Source organism: Rhinopithecus roxellana, chromosome 11 (assembly GCF_007565055.1).
Source record: "Rhinopithecus roxellana isolate Shanxi Qingling chromosome 11, ASM756505v1, whole genome shotgun sequence".
Classification (NCBI taxonomy): Eukaryota; Metazoa; Chordata; class Mammalia; order Primates; family Cercopithecidae; genus Rhinopithecus; species Rhinopithecus roxellana.
In genome coordinates, this window is record NC_044559.1 from 40,288,588 (window position 1) to 40,310,264 (window position 21,677).

General features: G+C 45.7%; 1 protein-coding gene across 1 annotated transcript in view; it reads left to right on the forward strand.

The window, feature by feature from the left end:
* The first annotated feature begins 253 nt into the window (after positions 1 to 253).
* GRK5 (G protein-coupled receptor kinase 5) overlaps positions 254 to 21,677 on the forward strand; it is a 251,480-nt gene continuing 230,056 nt past the window's right edge. Inside the window, exon 1 of the mRNA XM_010375976.2 lies at positions 254 to 549. Within this exon, the coding sequence (XP_010374278.1) occupies positions 498 to 549 (52 nt within the window). The 5' untranslated portion in view covers positions 254 to 497. The remainder of the gene's footprint in view (positions 550 to 21,677) is intronic.

Sequence of the window (21,677 nt, forward strand, 5' to 3'; positions counted from 1 at the left end):
CCAGCTCAGCCCCGGCGCCGCGCGGCCGGGAGGACTCCAGCTCCCAGCAGGCCCTGCGCCGCGAGCGCCGAGGCAGGAGGCGCGCCTGGGCCGGCGCTTGCGCAGTGCGGCCGCCCAAGCCTGCTAGTACCACACCCCCGGGAGGGACGGAGGGGAGGCAGAAGCATCCGAGGCATTGAAGCATCCGAGGGAGCCGGAGGGGAGGAGAATGGAGTGACAGAGACACGCGGAGGGTGGGGGGTGGGGGGGAGCGTGTTGAGGGAGGGGGGAGGGGGGACACAGAGGGAGGAAGAAGCGGCGGCGGCGGCGGCTGCTCCTCTTTGCAGAGGGGGAAACTCTTGGGCTGAGAGCAGGAATAATGCGGTAGGCAAGGCGGGCTGCTGGCTCCCCCGGCTCCGGCAGCAGCGGCGGCAGCCCGAGCAGCGGCAGCAGCAGCGGCAGCACCCCAGGCGCTGACAGCCCCGTCGGCCGGCTCTCTTGCTGACCGCCGACTGTCAATGGAGCTGGAAAACATCGTGGCCAACACGGTCTTGCTGAAAGCCAGGGAAGGTAAGAGGCAGGGCCGGTACGTGCCCGGCGCGTCCGTCGCGGGCCGGGGTGCGGGTGTCGGGCGGCGTGCGGGCTGGGGCTGCGCCCGTGCAGGATGCCCGCTGCCGGCGAGTGGGTCGCGAACAGGACACTTCGGAGAGCGGCTCGGCAGACCCTTCAGGGTTCTTGCCTTGAGGCTCAGAGAATCTGGACTTGGGCTGAGAAGGTTGCAGGGATTTGGATGCTAACATATCTCCTAGTTTCCAGCGCTCGCCCTGCAGAGCGTGCCATCTCGGCAGCTGTTGAAAGGTCAGTTGGAAAAGCATTCATTCGGGGAGCGACGAGCAAACATGCACATAAAATAGCGTTTCAAGTCGGCCCGGGATGGTTCTGTGTGAACTGGTGTGTGTGTTCGGGGGGCGGGGGTGGAATGAGCAGAAGCCAAGTCTTTGCCTGCGCAGGCTGAGTTGATACAGACTATTGCTGGAAACCATCCGCTGGGATGTTTCTTAGGGAAATCCCGTCGTGTGGAAGGAAGCCTTTTAAAGGCAAAGTCAGATGTTGAGGAATTAGCCTTTTCATAGAATAATCAAAGGATGGCTGTACAGATCACCTAGAAAATAATTCAGTATTTCAGGTTTCTCTTTTCTGGGAGTGTGATAACTGAAATTGTTAGATTTTGGCTCAGTTAAGAAAAGAAAGGTAAGTGCGCTGGTGCTTTACATATGTTTTCTATGCAAATCATTAGATTTCCTGCATTTAGCTGGCAGGAAATATTGTCTAAATGGAGTGTGTAAGATCCTGAGTCAAACCCTAAGAACACGTATTTTGACTCTGCCTTGAGATGAAAAACAGAAAAAAGGCGGGGGGTGGAGGGGAGGCCGAAACTTAGATGCTTCCTAAAATGATTGTGTTGTGTACATGTAAACATATATATTTAAGAATACCTGGAATTTATGTAATATCTTTTTCTTTTTTCTGGTCAAGATTTGAGCTGTAGTGTGCGACCTTTTTCATAAAAGGGGAAGAGGTTTTTGCCTTTCACGGGAGAAGGCTTTATTTGATACTTAAGGTAGGAGGCAGACTGAATAAGGGCTTGACTTTAGAAGGATACTTGGTGAGCAGTCCATGAAAATGTTTTACCTACTTAATATTTTCATTCACCCACTTTGATGAATGAAGGGAAGACTTTCTGGCCAGCAATAAAACGATTCGTGTTTATTCAGCCGGTTCCATCACCTTGTGGCTCCCTACACACTGTGGGGGTAGGTGATGCATAGCCTTCCGTGGGCAGCGTTTCAGCAACTCAGCCCAGCATTCGTGTCTTGTGTCTTACTTTCGTCGTCACTTGTCACTCTAAAGCAGCTAGTGGGCAAGGTTTATTTCAGAAGCCCTGAAGGGAGGCAGTGCTTTGAAAACCCCAGCAGAGTTTAAAATATACAGGTTAATCTCTCTCCCATTGCTTAGCTTTGGTGGGAATAAATTTTTAGTAGAGGCTTGTTACTTGGTGACTTCAGGTCTAAGGCCTGAGCTCTGTGTGTGTGTGTGTGTGTGTGTGTGTGTGTGTGTGTGGTTTTTTGTTTTTTTTTTCTTTTTTCCTAATCTGACATTTTTAGTGGACGCGATCAAGGTGGGTGCTGGTAGGCTCTTCCCTGGGTTGGGGAATGGTCCTGAAAGGGAGGAAGCAGAGAAAACAACCCTCCACCTCCCCCGCCACTCTTGCAGCCTTTGCAGCTGGCCACCTAGTGGTGGGACACGGTTGTATATCTCAGGATTCGGGGGCTGGGGAAGTTTTCACTCTCCCTCCATTCTGAAATTATTTCTTGGGAAATCACTGGGTCTGATGGTACTGGAGCCTTGCAAGTTTTGCTGGTTCCTCCTGTTGCCCAGGGAATCTGCCCCCTACATTTGCTGCTGTAGGTATTTGTTTGCCTGAGAAATGCTTTTTTTCTTCCCTGAACATTTCGTTGCTTGTTTTATAATGCTTTGCTTAGGGTGGGCAAAGTGATATCAATTCCACCGTCCCCCTCCAAATTGTTCTCCCCAGTATTTTTTCACCAACGCGAATTTGCTGTCTGATATTGTTAGTTAGGCCAACAAATTGGTTTTTTCTTTTTTTTCCCAGAGCCCTGGGGAAGAGAGCTGCAGGCTGGAAGCTTGTGTGAAGTGACCGACTCCCATTGGGGCAGAATTACAGTGGTTGAAAGTGCTCAAGAATGTGCCTTTCACTTTTTTTTTTTCCTTTTAAAGGCTTTTTCAATTTTGCTGTGAGAGTTTGGTCGTCATCTCATGGTGAGAAAATAGCTCTTGATGATGCCTTGGAAATGGAGAGGGCCTGCGGAAGCTGGGAGAGACAGACACGTGAACAAGAAAAATTAATCATTTAATGGAAACCTCATTTAAAATTTGCATCTCTCCCTCTCTTTCTCACTTATGCCTAGAGGAAAGCCATGATTTTAAGTGCTTCCAGTTTCTTTTGGCTGGGCCTTTATTAGAGACTTGAGCCCATATATCCTAATTAGTATGGACACTTTTAGAAATTAAAGCAGTTTATTTTTCTCTTCTCAGTTCTTATATATTTGAATTTATTTTACTAAACTTAGTAATTCTCCAAATAACCATATTATCTAAATATTCAGAAATGACAGTTTCAGTCAGTTTAGTGAAGTATCTAATATAAAACCAGTACATTTAAAAAATCTGAGTTGTTTAAAAGGTTTAAAAACACTTCTTAAAGTTTCTTGTCAGTGGTTACAGATGAGAAATATAATTGACAAATGTGAAATTTTATTTAGTTCACTTAACAAAATACACCATAAACAATTTAAAATTTGACTTTCAAGTAAAAGTCACATTTGTCCCAAACAATAGAGAAACAGACCTTGAAGAAAGACAGGCACACTTTGCAAATGCTGTAAAATTATTTGTAGTTGTCCATGGTGGTAGACAACACTGGGGCCTATCTTTTCTTATTATTGTGCATTCTTAAAGACAGATGGCTCCTCAATTCACTGTATCTTCAAAGTCTTACCGTAATAAGACATAATATAAAATGGAAAGCATTAATGTAGCAATAAAATAGAAAGCCTGTAAGTGGATTAGAGTAAAATGATGAATTGTTAGTAATTAGAAAATATAGCAAGCAACCTCCACCCTTGTGACAATTATTTTAAAATAAGAAAATGTAGAGGTATGGGTTCAAGATTTTAAACCACGGAAATGTATTTTGGGGCCTGTTTATTTGTCCTGGGTCTCATGAGAAAACATCAAGTCGATCACTTTTAGGAACTTTAGATTGCTCTCCTAAAAAGTGGTTAAGGAAAAAAGGAAAGAAGTTGAGACTGAATTCATGGCAATTTATGGAAATGAGCTAAGTGATTAAGCATTTCATGAAAAAGAGGCCCAGACTAACTCTATCTATCTATTTATTTACATTTCAGAATCTCAGGAAATTGGCAGGCAGCTGATGTTGAAATAACAGTGAGAAGGAGAGTTTGCTGAGTGCCTTTCGTGTGTTTCTTTCTGGTTTTATTGTTGCAGGAAAGGTTTTCGTGTTTTTCTCATCTTCTAGATCTGTTGCCTTTCTTCTGAGTGAACAGTGGTGAGAAAACATTTTGCAAGGCTCTGCTTTTCCTTTCTTCACAGGCCAGCAGTAGCCATATCTGATCAATAAAGGTATCTGAATGAATATTGATCACATTTGCCTGAGGCACTAGCAAGCACAGGAATTGAGAAGTTAGGACTGTAATAACTTTGCCATTTGTCACCATTGCCAAAAATTAGAATACACAGGAACCGTTTTCTCAGGTAACTCTGTGACTTGGCTGGATCTTCCTGATGATCAAGATTAGCATCCCAGGGGCCTGGGAGAGGTTAGGGAGGGCAGGAGGAAGGAGTGAGCCAGCATCCAGCCCTGGTGGGGCAAGCTAGCCGTGGACAGACTTAGCATTCCACAGTACGCCTGAAAGCCCTGCACCTCTTTCCCTTGCACCCTTAATTCATGGTGATAAAACCGAAACACGGTGAATTAGGTTATTAGAACATTGGAACGTCTCTGAAGCCCAAAGCCGTCTTATTTAGATTGCTATGTGAAGGCATACTTGGAGGCATACGTACTCCACCCGGAAGCTTCTCCTTCAGTTTTAATGTTAATCTTACCAAGAGACAGCTTTCATCCTGGTGAAGGCAACTCGGTGTGTGTAAAAGCAGCCTGGCCTGTTAAACACAATGCCGTTAAATGAAACTGCCTTTCATTTTTTTTTTTTTTTTTTGAAGTTTCCTTTTCAGTACTGACAACTTGGAGGCAGAGAAACCAAAAGCAATGTTTTCAGAAGGCCTTGCTTTCTTAAAGATTTCGAATGATGATGGTAGTTAATCTGGCTGCCTGTTTTAAAAACCATCAGATAAATGCCCACAAGGCTCTCATCTTTCAGTAGCTTAGCTGCTGCTTGTCAGATTCGAAACTCCAAAGCACTGGACTCTTCCAGTGCCCAAACTAATCCTTGTTTAAATTATGTCTTCAGAAGCTATAACTCTTGTAGTGGCTTGCTAAATGATAGCCTTTGGATCTGGGTTGAAGACTTCCAGAATGCCCAAGTGAATTTCAGGAGCAGGCTCAATGTTTAACCAAATTCACCTTTACCAAGGGCTGTTCAATCCATATCTGGGATGCTTTAAATAAAACTATCCAGGACTGTGGGCAATACTTGAAGTTAATATTTGTTGCCAGTATGTTTGGAGTGCAAAATAAAGCATTGTAATGTCTAGACATTTTTGAAATAAAAAAGTCTTCTGGTTACCAAAAGGCATTATTGCCATAGATCATGCAACTCAGAGGTGAAACTTGAGAAAACAGAAAGTGACTGCCAACAGGTGACACATTGAGAAGATAATTAGGAATTTCCTTGATCATACAACCCTCAGCACCCATTTCTCACATGGAAATAGTATAGTGGAGCTGAGTGTGGTGGCACAGCCTGTGGTCCCAGCTACTCTGGAGGCTGAGGAAGATCATTTGAGCCCAGGAGTACTGGTCTGGAGTGAGCTTATGCCTGTTGGGTATCTGCAGTAAGCTCGGCATCAATATGGTGACCTTTCAGGAGTGGGGACCACCAGGTTGCCTAAGGAGGGGTGAACTGGCTTGATAGGAGACAGAACAGGTAAAAACTCCCGTGCTGATCAGCCGTGGGATTGCATCTGTGCATAGCCACTGCCCTCCAGCTTGGGCAACAAGAGGCAAGACCCTGTCTCTAAAAATAAATAAATAAACAAATGGGATAGAAGATAATATTGAAGACAAAGGGATGAAGGCTTGATTTTAAATGATTAAAATGGGCCGGTCATGGTGGCTCATGCCTGTAATCCCAGCATTTTGGAAGGCCAAGGCAGGCGGATTACCTGAGGTCAGGAGTTTGAGGTCAGCCTGGCCAACATGGTGAAATCCCGTCTCTACTAAAAATACAAAAATTAGCTGGGTGTGGTGGTGCCCGCATGTAATCCCAGCTACTTGGAAAGCTGAGGCAGGAGAATCACTTGAACCCGGGAGGCAAAGATTGCAGTGAGCCAAGATTGCACCACTGTACTCCAGACTAGGTGACAGAGTAAGACTCTCTCAAAAAATAAAAATAAAAAATTAAAATGTATGGTGGCCTTAAATAATAGGGTTGATTTCTACTTTAAAACATATCCTGTTATATTTCAGTGGAAATTTTTATTTAAAAATATTCAAAATATTGAAAAGATGTATTTTTTGGGGGCAGAGAGAATGTCATTCCTTTTATTGCCATCCAAAAACTGGAGGAAGCATTTCATTTTGTGTAAAACCATGCTACTTTTTTTTTTTTTTTTTTTGAGACGGAGTCTCGCTCTGTTGCCCAGGCTGGAGTGCAGTGGCCAGATCTTGGCTCACTGTAAGCTCCGTCTCCCGGGTTAACGCCGTTCTCCTGCCTCAGCCTCCCCAGTAGCTGGGACTACAGGCGCCCGCCACCTCGCACGGCTAGTTTTCTTGTATTTTTTAGTAGAGACGGGGTTTCACCCGGTTAGCCAGGATGGTCTCAATCTCCTGACCTCGTGATCCGCCCGTCTCAGCCTCCCAAAGTGCTGGGATTACAGGCTTGAGCCACCGCGCCCGGCCAAACCATGCTACTTTTAAAAGAGAAAGTCCTTACTTCCTGACTGGACCCTTCTCCCACCCCATTTCTCATTTTGAGGAAACCATTCTTAAATAGACTTCTGAAAGTCTTACAAGGATAAAATTTATTTATTCAGCATTTGGTTGTTGAAGGACCAAGTGCAGAGGTGACATTTGGGTGTCAGCCTTAGATAAATACAGCGTGAAATGAGTGAAAAGATGCAAGTGGGCACCGCCATTCTCTTTTTACATGTTTTTTTGTTTGTTTTTTGTTTTGTTTTGAGACAGAGTCTGCTCTGTCGCCTAGGCTAGAGTGCAGTGGCGCAGTCTGGGCTCACTGTACCCTCTGCCTCCGGGGTTCAAGTGATTCTCCTGCCTCAGCCTCCTGAGTAGCTGGGATTACAGGTACCCGCCATCAAGCCTGGCTAATTTTTGTATTTTTAGTAGAGGTGGGGTTTCACTGTGTTGACCAGGCTGGTCTCAAACTCCTGGCCTCAGGTGATCTGCCGGCCTTGGCCTCCCAAAGTGCTGGGATTACAGGTGTGAGTCATTGCACTCGGTCTCTTTTGACATTTTTTAACTGGTCAACTAGGTGTGAACAGAACTGGATTTTTTCCCCCCGAATTGCTGAGGCTTACTGGGGTGTGACCTACTCACCTGTGTAGACTGTGTTGACTCTGCTGTGCCTAGAATTTGGACAATGACCTGAGGGACCAGTATGTGATTTAAGCATAATTTAAAGATTATACTTGAAGAATAGACCTGAATCTGGAAGACAACTAATTTTTTGGGGCACTATGGGGTTTTTTGTTTTGTTTTGTTTTTTGAGACAGGGTCTTGCTGTCACCCAGGCTGGAGTGCAGTGGTACGATCTCAGCTCACTGCAACCTGGACCTCCTGGGCTCAAGTGATCCTCCCACCTCAGCCTCCTGAGTAGCCTGGACTACAGGCTGGTGCCACTATCCCTGGCTAATTTTTGCATTTTTTGTAATGATGGGGTTTTGCCACGTTGTCCAGGCTGGTCTCTAACGCCTGGGCTCAAGCAGTCCATCCACCTTGGCCTCCCAGAATGTTGGAGCCACCACACCTGGCCAACACTGTGTTTTTATGAAGGTCTGTTCCTAGAAATGGAAACATTAAAAACAATGACAAAAAGACCCTTTGGTTGAGGAATGCCAAGATCCAGGAGGAAAACTGGTGTGCCATGGCACCTTCCAGGCAGAGCAGTTGTTCAGGGCAGAGGCCTGGGCAGTGGAGCGGCTGCAGTTCTGCAGTGAAGATGGTGGAGGCTGCATTCCTTTCTGGCTTTCTGTTGGCATTGGCGTGGGTATGTCCTTTGACATAAGCCTGTCACAGGGAATGACCGAAAAGATTAAAGGCACCTATTCCTCTTCAGGAGCTCTGTTCAATGTGGCAGCCACTAGCTGTATGTTGTTATTTATACTTAAATTAATTAAAGTTAGGAATTATGTTCCTGGAGCATGCAAACCACATTTCTAGTGCTCAGTAGCCACGTGTGGCTAGTGGCCACTGTATTGGACCATGCATATAGAAGATTACCATCATTGCAGAAAGCTCATTGGGACAGAGCTTCTCTAGAGGGTTCTGTGCATTTAGTGAGTATGATAACCCCGTGACTTCTGACATGAAAAATTAGGGAAAATTAAAAGAAGCAGTGGGAGGCAGGGAGTTGGGGAGAGAGGCAGTGTGGAGGAGAGGGAAAAAGAGAGATGAGAGGGGGAAATGGATAGGAGAAGGAGAAAATAGAGGAGGGGTTGCGGAGAGTGAGGAAGAGACTGAGGAAGGGGAGGGGGCTGCACCATGGAGGAGGGGTGAAGGCAGGGGTTGGAAGTTGGGACTGACTCACCTAAGAGGAAATTCAGGTCAGGGACAATCATGGATGGTGGCGGGGATGGGGGGTTAAGCTACCATATCCTCCCCCACCCCCTTTTTCATATCTTGTTGGGAAATTTGCCTAAACTGAGCAACTGACTTTCCTGATTCAAATTAAGTGCATGATACAGACACATACAGAGCCCCATGTTCCTTCCTGAAATTCCTAATGTGGGGATGTTTTAAAGCAGTCATTTTATTAAAAAAAAAAAAAAAAAAACAATTAAGTTGCGTAAGTGTGGCAGATCTACAGCAGGACTAGAAAGAACCTCCACAGGCAGGTGATCTAAAATGGGGGTGAAGACAGGCAAACCCATTTTAAGGGTTTTCATTTTTTCTGAACTGGGGAGATATCAGGAGGAAGGTATATTTAAAGATGCCAAAGAAACTCGCTATTCTTGTATCCACTTGAAAATAATTTCTCCTTAAAAACTGTTTCTTGTGAGATTTGAAACATTTTAACAATAACTCAGAGCACACTTAGAAAGAAGGTAAGTATTTGAAACAATGAAGCAGTTGGTTGCTTGTTCCCTGCTGTCCGAAGCAAGGGAGTCTGAGTCAACTGGTGACATCCTCCTAAACTAGGCCAATTTTGATAGGGCCTACCGTGTTTCTAAGAACTTGTAATCTGTGGAATATCAAGAATTTTTTTAGAAAGGTAATGATGAAATGAACCCCAAGGACAACTTCTGGGTCCTGTGCAGAAAGCAAGGATAAACAGATAAGCTGAGATAAACAGATAAGAACATTCCTCTCTCCTGAAGTGGCAGAGGCCACAAAACTGCTGGTGCCTCGGCTTCCCTGAGCCTTCTCAGCTGATCTACTGCCCTGTCCTCTGTTTCCTGTGTAGAGGTTACCCTTGGTTTAACAGATGGGGAAGCTGAGATGAAAGAAAGGAAGTCAGGGCCGGGCGCTGCGGCTCATGCCTAATCCTAGCACTTTGGGAGGCTGAGGCAGGAGGATTGCTTGAGACCAGGAGTTCAAGATCAGCGTGGGGAACATAGCAAGACCCCCGATCTCTACAAAAAATAAAAAAATAAAAATGGCCAGGCGCGGCGGCTCACGCCTGTAATCCTAGCACTTTGGGAGGCTTGAGGCAGGAGGATTGCTTGAGGCCAGGAGTTCAAGACCAGCATGGGGAACATAGCAAGACCCCCCCCCCATCTCTACAAAAAATAAAAAAATAAAAATGGCCAGGCGCAGTGGCTCACGCCTGTAATCCCAGCACTTTGGGAGGCTGAGGCAGGAGGATTGCTCGAGGCCAGGAGTTCAAGACCAGTGTGGGCAACATAGCAAGACCCCTATCTCTACAAAAAATAAAAAAATAAACATGGCCAGGCATGGTGGCTCATGCCTGTAATCCCAGCACACTGGGAGGTCAAGGGGGGTGGATCACTTGTGGTCAGGAGTTCAAGATCAGCCTGACCAACATGGTGAAACTCCATCTCTACTAAAATTACAAAATTACCTAGGGGGTGGTGGGCACCTATAATCCCAGCTACTTGGGAGGCTGAGGCAGGAGAATCACTTGAACCTGGGAGGCTGAGGTTGCAGTGAGCCGAGATCGTGCCACTGCACTCCAGCCTGGGTAACAGAGTGAAACTCCATCTAAAAGATAAAATAATAATTTAAAAAAACACATAAAAATAAAGAAAGGGAGTCACCTGTTCAAGATCACTTGAACTGTGGACTTTTGGGGAGCAATTGCAAGTGGATCTCCCCTACCCTCCAAAGTGCTTTTATGTTCCAAAATAAATCTTTCTTCCTTCCTTTCGTAATATATGCCCAAACAACAAACTCTTCTCGAGGTGGTAGGGTTTTTAAGTGTAAATACCCATGAGGTTGTAATTTTGGAGGAGAAAGAGTGTCTTTGTCAGATTTCCTGGGAAAAGGGGCAAATTGGGAATATAATTTCCCTCTCAGACCGTGATTTCAGCTACAGCCAGTTTGAGAGCAACTGGGTAAAGTAATTCCTACTAGGTTGTAAATGACTGATGGGTGAATCCTCAAAGTAGATGTTTCCATTTTGAAAGTCGAACTGTGTATCAATACAACTGAATCTGTGTTTGAGGACAGGTCAGGATGCATACATGCCATACATAAGTGCCTGTACACACATATGTACCTATGTGGTATGATCGCCTCTGGAGACCCATTACCTGTACTCACTCGCTGCCTGGGCCCCTCCTACCAACACATGGGACAAGCAAGGCCAGCCTCTTGCATTCTTTTTCCCTTCAGCAGGGCTAGTGGCCAACGAATTGCCCCCAAGGGACAGGATGTGAAGCCCCATGGGTGGTGGTGGTGGGGACAGCCGTGGGAGTTTAGGTGTGGGCCACATCATTGGCAGCAGCACCACCTCCTTTCCGTGGCAGAGGCAAGAGGTGGGCAGTGGGCACGCCAGTTCTGCTGGCTCGCCACACACAGCTCCCATCTGCCCTGCGCGGTGCTTCCCTGGCCGCTTACTGCCCCTTAGGAGGTTCTTGCCCTCAGTTGCCTCTGCGTGACAGTGGCACCTTATGTGTAGGCTCAGGTCTCTGCAGCCCTCTTTACTTACTACCCAAGTAGGGGGTTAGAGATGGGGAGGGTTTTTCTTGCAGATTGCAGGGCATCCCCACCTCCTCCTCAAAGAGAGGGTATGAAGTGGCCTTTTCCCCCAGAAAAGCTGTCTCTGGATGAACCCCTTACCATTTTTCAGTGGTAACCTTGAGTGTTTGCATTTAGGAACCACGTCAACTTCTTTGTGTGTGTGTGTTGAGTTAATGTTGCTTTGTGAGGAAAGGGAGTGTGTAAGAGCCACGTAAAATTCCTTGGGGGTCCACGGTCAGACTTGAGATCCTGGTGGGAAGGCAACCTGGGTGTCAGTCCCTGATGATGAGGGCACAGGAAGCCATGCCTTTGATCTGCTCCTGCAGAGAAGGTGTAGCTCTGAACTTACCCACTCTGGGAAGGGAAGGGGTGGGGGTAGGAGATAGAATTACCCAACTGCTGGATGGAGAGAACCCAGCCAGTGTAATTGCTTTGCATGTCTGATGAAAAGTCTTGTGAAACCTCATTTGAAAATGGAATTCCATCCTGGCATGGGTCTTAGCACTGCTTCTGACATGGAAACAAGCTGGAGAAGGTCGACAAATGGCCCAGGAAGAACAGCTTTAAGTGGCTGGTGCAGAAATGGGTCCTGCTTGGTCTTAATGTTTTCTGTTAATACTCTCAGGAGGAGCTTGTTGGGATATGTAGATAACATCCCGGGAGAAGGAACTCCTAGCTCTAGGAAGAACAGGGGTGGAGTGAGGACAAAGAATTGGGCCATCGACTTGAATAGCAAAGGATACCTGAGGATCCAACTTTTCTCAAGCCAAATGCTGTCGTGGATTGATGCCACTAAGTCTGCTGTCACAGATTAGGGAGGGTGTGTGTCCGATGAATATGTTCCTGGAACATAGTAGGTGTTCAAAAATATTTCCAGAATGAATGACTGATGCTACACAGCTTGAGTATCCCTAATCCAAGAATCTGAAATCCAAAATCTGAAACTTTTTTTTTGAAACAGAGTCTTGCTCTGTCACCAGGCCAGAGTGCAATGGTGTGATCTCAGTTTACTGCAACCTCCGCCTCCCAGGTTCAAGTGATTCCCCTGCCTCAGCCGCCCAAGTAGCTGGGACTATAGGCGTGTGCTGGGCGTTTTTTGTATTTTTAGTAGAGAGGGGGTTTCACCGTGTTAGCCAGGATGGTCTCGATCTCCTAACCTCGTGATCCACCCGCCTCGGTCTCCCAAAGTGCTGGGATTACAGGCGTGAGCCACTGCACCCGGCCCAAAATCTGAAACTTTTTGAAAGCCAACATGGTGCATACAAAATGATCATTGGAGCCTGCCTTCCTTCCTTACCCCCTTCCTTCCCCCCTTCCTTCCTTCCTTCCTTCCTTCCTTCCTTCCTTCCTTCCTTCCTTCCTTCCTTCCTTCCTTCCTTCCTTCCTTCCTTTTTTGAGACAGGGTCTCACTCTCTTGCCTCAGCTGGAGTGCAGTGGCACCATCATAGCTTAGCTCACTGCAGCCTTGGCCTCCTGGGCTCAAGTGATCCTCCTGCCTCAGCCTCCCAAGTAGCTGGGACTACAGGTGCACACCACCACACTTGACTTATTGGAACATTTTGGATTTTAGATTTTCAGATTTGGGATGCTCAGCCAGTATAATGCAACTGTTCCAAAATCCAAAAACATCAGAAATCCAAAGCACTTCTGGTCACAAGCATTTTAGATAAGGGATACTCAACCTGTGTTTATGTTATGTGATAGTGAAGAAGAGAGCCGAGAAAGTGATATCCTCAAGAAATAGCCTTGGGGTCACAATAAATGGTATATTAGGAAATGATTCAACATGGTTAAGAAAGGTTAACTAAGGTTATAGGGCAAATCGGAAAATGTTTTCCAAATGTTTGTCTTAACTGTGAAAAATGTTTGGAAAACTCCCCCTCCCCCCTAATTTGGAAGTGGTTTGTTTTAGTCGTACTGGAAGAAATAAATATTTGCATTACACCGAACATTTGGGGCAAACAGTTCTCCCCAATTCTGAGGCTCTATGTGAGTAGGAGGAGATGTTTCATGCCGATAACACTCATCCCTTTTTTGGCTAAATCGAAGGTAACTTTGGATGTGAGCTTCACATGCTTTTCACAGCACTGCTAGAATGAGACTGAGCAAATGGAAAGAAAAGAGGAAGCCAAGCAGCTTGATCCTTCCAGACCTGGGGATGGCTGATGACCTGGCATTTGAAGGATGTAATCGTTAAAGAAAAATTGCCTTTCTGCTCATGGGCAGGGAGGCTGGATCCAATTAAGACAAGGAAAACGTATGTTAACTTGGAGGAAAAATTTCTAAACAGTCAATTCGGTAATCCTCTCTGAAGAGGAAGAGGCCAACATGATGAGGCTTTATGGATGGTGCCAAGCCCTGTGATATATAATAATTAGTAACCACTGGTTATTTTGCCGCACACTCATTCTCCAAACCACTAACCATTGCTTGGGATGGAATGCACCAGGCCTAGATATTTGCCCCAGATGTGTTCCCTTCAGCAGTATCCAATTAGAGGGATTTTTACAAATTAAAGCTTAATTCTCTATAATATATAGCAAAATATAAATTAAGGAAGGAGAAACCCGATTTCCTTGGTTGGTTCCATGGGTTATGGAGGTGAGGGCTAGTCTTCAGGTGCACCTCTTAATTTATGCTTAAGCAGCTAGTGGTGACTGTTCTATATCATGGTCCTTGGTATTTTTGCTGTGTTTTTGGTAGCTTAAAAACATTTCAGAGGCCGGGCATGGTGGTTCACGTCTATAATCCCAGCACTGTGCACTTTGGGATGCCGAGGTGGGTGGATCACCTGAGGTCAGGAGTTTGAGACCAGCCTGGCCAACATGGCGAAACCCCATCTCTACTAAAAATACAAAAATTAGCCGGGTGTGGTGGCACACGCCTGTAATCTCAGCTACTCAGGAGGCTGAGACAGGAGAATCGCTTGAACCTGGGAGGCGGAGGTTGTGGTGAGCTGAGATCACGCCACTGCACTCCAGCCTGGCTGACAGATTAAGACTAGAGCTCAAAAAAAAAAAAAAAAAAAAAAAATTTGCAAAGGTAGTACTCACTAAAGAAAGTCCAGACCAGACGTGGCTCATGCCTGTAATCCCAGCACTTTGGGAGGCTGAGGCTGGCAGATCACCTGAGGTCAGGGGTTCGAGAAGAGCCTGGACAACATGGTGAAACCCCGTCTCTACTAAAAATACGAAAAAAATAGCTACTTGGGAGGCTGAAGGGAGAGAATGGCTTGAACCCAGGAGGCAGAGGTTGTAGTGAGCTGAGATGGCGCCACTGCACTCCAACCTGGGGGACAAAGTAAAACTCTGTCTCGGGGAAAAAAAAAAAAAAAGTCCAAGGACCGTGTAAAACGTCTCTCTCTCTTCCCATGCACCCCTGCTACCAATCCCACCACTCAGAAATAATTAGCATCAGCATGTAGGTGACCGTTTTCCTAAATCTCTGTATATGCGCATACGAACATCTAGATAGAACTTTACACCAAATGGGTCCCAGTGTGCACACTGTTCTGCAGCTGTTTTCAGTCCACAGTGTGCTACAGAGCCTTTCCATATCTGTGTTTATAGTTTCCCATGAAATGGATGGGTGTCAGGAAAAATTGTGAAAGACTTTGGAAGCTGAATGCTGTTTCAATGGAATGCTGGGTATGTTCTAGCAGACTCTTAGGGGTTATCCAGTTCTAAAGGGGTCTATGTTTTTCATTGTCTTTGACTAGTTTGATAATATATTTAACCAAGCTCCTAAAGTGGGCCATTTAAATTATCTAATTTTAAAGTAATAATATAAAGGAATATCCTACTCATGATATATTCATCTTTATGCACTTATTTTAAAGACTTCTGTTTTTTTCCTGTGGGAGTAGCTGCCTAATAACATCCCCTTTCCTCTTTGGGAAGAATCATAATAATTTGTGAAACAGGCTTCAGTGACCCTAGGGATGTACAATGCAGATTTTCTTGTGAGAAAGGAGCGTGATACATGTGACATGACATTTCTGAGACCTTTGGGACTTAACATCCCTCACCTCTGAGTAATCAGTTATCTTTCCTATGGTATTCAAAGTTTGAATTAGGGAAATTAAGGTTGAGTTTAGTCAAAGACTTTAGTTGTGGATGACTTTTCAGTTGCCTTTGGGTTTTGCATGTGTAAATCAGGCAGGGGGTCCACTCAGAAAACAAGCCCACAGCCTTGAAAAGGTGTCCCGGATCTCTCACTGTGGATCAGTAGGTCTGGGAATTGTTTTTGCTGTTGCTGTTATTATTATTCTAATTTGAGAAAGAAGGAAATCAAGCTCAGAGAGGTGAAGTGGTTTTCTGAGATCACGTACCAAGGAACCACTTCCCCTTATTCCTGTGGTGCTAACCCATTGCTTCATTTTTCATATTTGAGGGCTTTTGCGTTTGGTTGTACATTGTACAATTCTAGGGAGGCATTGTTCCCATCCTAAAGCTGGTAGATTCGTAAATGTATCAGGTCGGGGGGCAGGAAGTGTCTTGAGGAAGGGACGCCCCTTCTTAATCCCCTCCAAGTGCCGCCTGTGCTGGTGTCAGTTCTCCTGAGGTCATTTGCTGGGTCTTTGATCTGGCACAGTATCCTCCTCTGTGGAATTCTGTAGCTCTTCCTCTGGTAACTGCTTTGACTAAAGGTTTGCATGGAATTTACCTAGACTAGGGCTCTGTTTTCTATTCACCTGAGAATAGAAAACGCCCATAAAAACAGCATGACACAAAACAAATCAGTGGCCCCTCCTCCTGCTCTGCCTCCCTCTGAGATAAGCTTGGCATGAGGGCATAGTCCAGAGCCCCATGGCCTTCAGTAATTTTGTAACAACTGGAGGAGAGTGGCATTTTCTTTCTGGAAACATTTGTAGATGTCTGAGCTCGCTCTACATGGAGAAGGGCTGCCCCTTCACCGGGTGCTGAGGCTGTAGGCTCCGTGTCCTGTCAGTGTGGGAGGGAGCTCCTCACACTGAAGCCAGCTTCTTCCTTCCCCAGAGAAGGGATCTGGGGGCCAAAAGGGGCCCACATGGGTGGCCATGCAGGAGCAGAAAGAGGCTCCAATGCAGGATGAGTCCCCTGGCCTGGATTTTCCTCCAGGGCAGCTCTGCAACTCTAACACCCATCCCCAGGCTGTGTGTTGCCTAGGGATACCTAATAAGGTGCCACAAATTTGGTGGCTTAGAACAACAGACATCTATTGTCGCACAGTTTTGGAGGCCAGACGTTTGAAATCAAGGTGTGCGCAGGGCCATGCTCCCTCTGAAGGGACCCGGGGAAGATCTGTTCCAGGCCTCTCTCCTTGGCTTGTTGGTGGCTGTCTTCTCCCTGTGCCTCTTCCTCTTGTGTGTCTGTCCCTGTGTCCAGAGTTATCCTTTGTATAAGGACACCAGTGCTATTGGATCACAGCCCACTTGAATGACCTCATTTTAACTTGATTACCTTCGTAAAGATCCTATTTCCAAATACAGTCACATTCTGAGGTACTGGGGGTTAGGACTTCAATATAATCTTCTTTGGAGGACACAGTGAACCCTGGAACACAGGCCCTGCCTGTACCGAAGCAGCAGCTCTTGGGGAAGAGCCTGTATTTTTAAAACAGGAGGTTCTGAGGATGAACCAGGCATGGGAACTGCTGCTCTGTAGAACCCTGGAGCTGGTGGGTTTTCTGAGTGCCTTCCGAGATTATATTGGAGATCGAGAGTACTTTGACCGGGTCCTCAAATAGGAGTCTGCAGATTCCCTGGTGGTTGATTTCTGTCTTCTACTCAAATCTTTCTAGAGATGGAGAACTCATACCTTCTTCTAAGCAGCCTATCTCATTTTGAACCACTGGATTAAAAATATCTATATTATTATATATTTTATATATATGCATATATACATCTATATGCATATATACATCTATATACATATGTACATGAATGATAGACTTCGTGCCTCACCCACTAAATTGTAGACTTCCTGAGGGCTGGCACCAGGGCTTTTTGTTTGTATCTTACTGGAACTAACCAGATGCTAAGGGTAAACCCAGGGCTGCCTATCAAGACCTGCTATACCTGGCGCCATGTTAACCCATTAGGTCCTGGTTCTGCTCTTTGGAGGTATCCAGGATATATACACCACTCTTTGCCTGAGGGGATCCTTCTAATATTAGAAGACAACTATGATACCCACTGTAGAACTAAAACCAGAACCCCGAGTCAGGCACGGTGGTACACAACTGTCGTCCCAGCTACTTCCAAGCCAGGAAGATCACTTGAGTCAGGAGTTCTGGGCTGCAATGTGCCATGATTGTGCCTGTGAATAGCCACTGCACTCCAGTCTGGGCAACAGAGTGAGACCCTGTCTCTTAAAAAACAAACAGACAAACAAAGCCAGAACCCGGCCCTCCAGATTCCCAGACTGTGCTCTCATTGTGCATTGCAGCCAAGTAACAGGCATATACCAACCTTAGGATAGAATTTGTTAGCAGGAGGGAATGGTGTTGTTGCTAACATCTGGCAAAGCTCAAGGCTTAATAACTTGCCAGAAGTGGGATCAAGTCACCTACTTTTTATTTATTTATTTATTTTTTATTTTATTTACTTTACTTTTTGAGACGGAGTCTCGCTCTGTCGCCCAGGCTGGAGTACAGTGGCACGATCTCAGCTCACTGCAACCTCCGCCTCCCGGGTTCAAGTGATTCTTTTGCCTCAGCCCCCTGAGTAGCTGGGATTACAGGTGCCTGCCACCATGCCCGGCTAACTTTTGCATTTTTTTTTAGTAGAGATGGGGTTTCACTATGTTGGTCAGGCTGGTCTTGAACTCCTGACCTCAGATGATCCAACCGCCTCGGCCTTACAAAGTGCTGGGATTACAGGTGTGAGCCACCCCGCCCGGCCTAGTCACCCACTTTTTAATTTTCGAAGTAACATGGTATCTTCTCCTGCTGTGCATTGAGGCAAGATGTCTCCGTTCCACTGAAAGCTCAGTCGGGGAATGTGCCACTCACGTGCTCTGTGGCTCCTCTCCAAGTGAAACCTTCCTCAGCTGCATAAATGTGCAGCTTGGCCAGGTGATCCTGGGGGCTCTTCTTACCCTTCAAATCCTGAGAATTTGTGGGTACGTTTTCCACTGATAATTCAACTGTGGGTACTTTAGAATAAAATTTGATGTTAATTTGAAGAGCAGGCATTACACATTAAAATAAAAATTACCCCAAGGAAAGAATGAGAACCAAGAGGGGTTACATTTGTAGGAGAAATAAACAGGAAAAAAACCCACTGCTGCTAATTTAACTGATTCTCGCAAGCCAAGAAAGGCAAATGCATGATTCTAGTGTTTTCTTTAGTAGATTACAGAAAGGAAGATTAAATCAAAAGTCAAAAATAAACAGTTTGATTATCCTACACTGTATTATCTTAATAAACTATCTTCCTGGAAAGTTTAAAAATACACAGTACTTCATCTGGCCAAAGAAAACAGTAAGTAAATATTGTTGAGAAAATGTAAGAATTTTCCATCTAGACATGAGGGATGGAAACATTGCCATGTGGACATGAAGACATCCCACAAAGAGTGAGAGAGTGATAGGTATTACGTACCTTTTAAGGCTTGTCGTCGGGGACACTGTTGTCATACATGGGGGAAGAGGTTGGGAGGGCAGTGGGCCCTACCAAGCACTCTTGTGGGCTCCTGGCAAATCCTCACCCACTTCTGCATTCTCCTGCAAGGTTTGTCTAGATACCCGCCATATACTGACTGCTGGTGCTCAGATTTCATAGTTTAGGGTGATTTGGAGAGGACCACTGATTTTCTTTTTTTTTTTTTTTTGAGATAGATTCTCGCTCTGTCACCCAGACTGGAGTGCAATGGCGTGATCTTGGCTCACTGCAACCTCCGCCTTCTGGGTTCAAGCAATTCTCCTCTCTCAGCCTCCTGAGTAGCTGGGACTACAGGTGTGTGTCACCGTGCCCAGCTAATTTTTCTTTTTTTTTTTTTTTTTTTTTTTTTTTTTTGAGACAGAGTCTTGCTTTGTTGCTTGGGCTGGAGTGCAGTGGTGTGATCTCAGCTCACTGCAAGCTCCACCTCCCGGGTTCCTGCCATTCTACTGCCTCAGCCTCCTGCAGAGCTGGAACTACAGGCACCCGCCACCACACCCTGCTAATGTTTATATTTTTAGTAGAGACGGGGTTTCACCATGTTGGCCAGGATGGTCTCGATCTCCTGACCTCATGATCTGCCCGCCTCGGCCTCCCAAAGTGCTGAGATTACAGGCATGAGCCACCGCGCCTGGCTAATTTTTGTATTTTTAGTAGAGAGGGGTTTCATCATATTGGCCAGGCTGATCTCGAACTCCTGACCTTGTGATCCGCCCGTTTTGGCTCCCCAAAGTGCTGAGATTACAGGGGTGAGCCTCTGTGCCCAGCACCATCATCTTCTTTTTTTTTAAAATTTAATTTAATTTTATTTTATTTTTGAGACAGAGTCTAACTCTGTCACTCAGGCTAGAGTGCAGTGGAGCAATCTCGGCCCACTGCAACCTTTGCCTCCCGGGTTCAAGCGTGCTAATTCTCTTCTGCTTAATTTTTCTACAGCTGGAAGTAGCAAAACGTGGAGACTAGTGATGTGAGTTCTGTCTTAGCTTTGTTGCTAATCTGCCAGAGGCCAAGGCTGATAACTTTGCCTCTTGGTATCTTTTTTTGTTTTTTTTTAAGACATGGTCTCACTCTTGCCCAGGCTGGAGTACAGTGGCGCGATCTCGGCTCGCTGCAACCTCCGCCTCCCGGGTTCAAGAGATTCCCTTATCTCCACCTCCTGAGTAGCGCCTGCCACCATGCCTGGCTTTTTTTTTTTTTTTTTTTTTTGTATTTTTAGTAGAGATGGGGTTTCACCATGTTGGTCAGGTTGGTCTCAAACTCCTGACCTCAAATGATCCACCTGCCTCGGCCTCCCAAAGTGCTGGGATTACAGGTATGAACCACTGTGCCTAGCCTGTATCTTTTTTTTTGAGATGGTGTCTTGCTTTGTTGCCCAGGCTGGAGTGCAGAGCGATCTTGGCTCACTGCAATCTTGGCCTCCTGGGCTCAAGCGGTTCTCCTGCCTCAGCCTCCCAAGTAGCTGGGATTACATGCACCCACCAGCACATCTAATTTTTGTATTTTTAGTAGAGATGTTTCACCATGTTGGCTAGTCTGGTCTTTAACTCCCAATCTCAGGTGATCCGCCTTCCTTGACCTCTCAGAGTGCTAAGATTACGGGTGTAAGCCACCACGCCTGGCCTGCCTGTCTCTTTCTTTATCATCACATAGGAATAATGTCCTATTGATCACAGAGACCAAATAAAAAATGTAAATAATATGGGAAGTCCAGATGCAAACCCTAGTATATGTAAAAATTTAGTATATAATAGGCTGGGCACGGTGGCTCATGCCTGTAATCCCAGCACTTTGGGAGGCTGAGGTAGGTGGATTGCTTGAGCCCAGGAGTTTGAGACCAGCCTGAGCAATATGGTGAAACTCCATCTCTACTAAAAATGCAAAAATTAGCTGGGCATGGTGGCGCACGCCTCTCAACTCAGCTACTAGGGAGGCGGTTGAGGCAAGAGAATCACTTGAACCTAGGAGGTGGAGATTTTCAGTGAGCTGAGATCGTGCCTCAGAACTCCAGCCTCGGTGACAGAACAAGACTTGGTCTCGAAAAACAGCAGTAACAACAAGAAACAAACAAACGTGGTAGCTCTTGTTACAACCAGGAAGGATGGAGATAGTAAACGGGGAGGTAGTTCCTAAGGAAAAAAGTAAGTCCTGGCTAGACAGGTATATGTAGGGATCCACTACACATGAAAAGATGCTTAATCTCACTAGAAATCAAAGATAATGTAGAATCTTAGTTTGGCAAAAACTTAAAACATTGATAATGGCTTATTTAAAAAGTGTGGGTAAATAGGTTCTTTCAAACATTAGGATCTTGTTGCTGACTGGAGTGTAAATTGGTAAGTCTTTGTCTCAGAACAATTTGGTAGTATCAAAAGGCTTAAAATTGTGTAACCCTTGACCTTGAAGTTCCATGTCTAAGATTTTATCTTAAGAAAAAATTAGTGTACAAATGACCTAAAGGATGTTGTTCAGTAGATGATGTTTGTAGTAGAGGTTAATTGGAAACAGTTCCAATGACCATCTGTAAAGGATCGATATAATAAATCCTGGCATATTCAAACAGTAGACTCATACGTAGCCATTAAGAATTATGGAAATCAGGCTGGGCGCGGTGGCTCAAGCCTGTAATCCCAGCACTTTGGGAGGCCGAGATGGGCAGATCACGAGGTCAGGAGATCGAGACCATCCTGGCTAACACGGTGAAACCCCGTCTCTACTAAAAATACCAAAAACTAGCCGGGCAAGGTGGCGGCGCCTGTAGTCCCAGCTACTCGGGAGGCTGAGGCAGGAGAATGGCGTGAACCCGGGAGGCGGAGCTTGCAGTGAGCTGAGATCCGGCCACTGCACTCCAGCCTGGGTGACAGAGCGAGACTCTGTCTCAAAAAAAAAAAAAAAAAA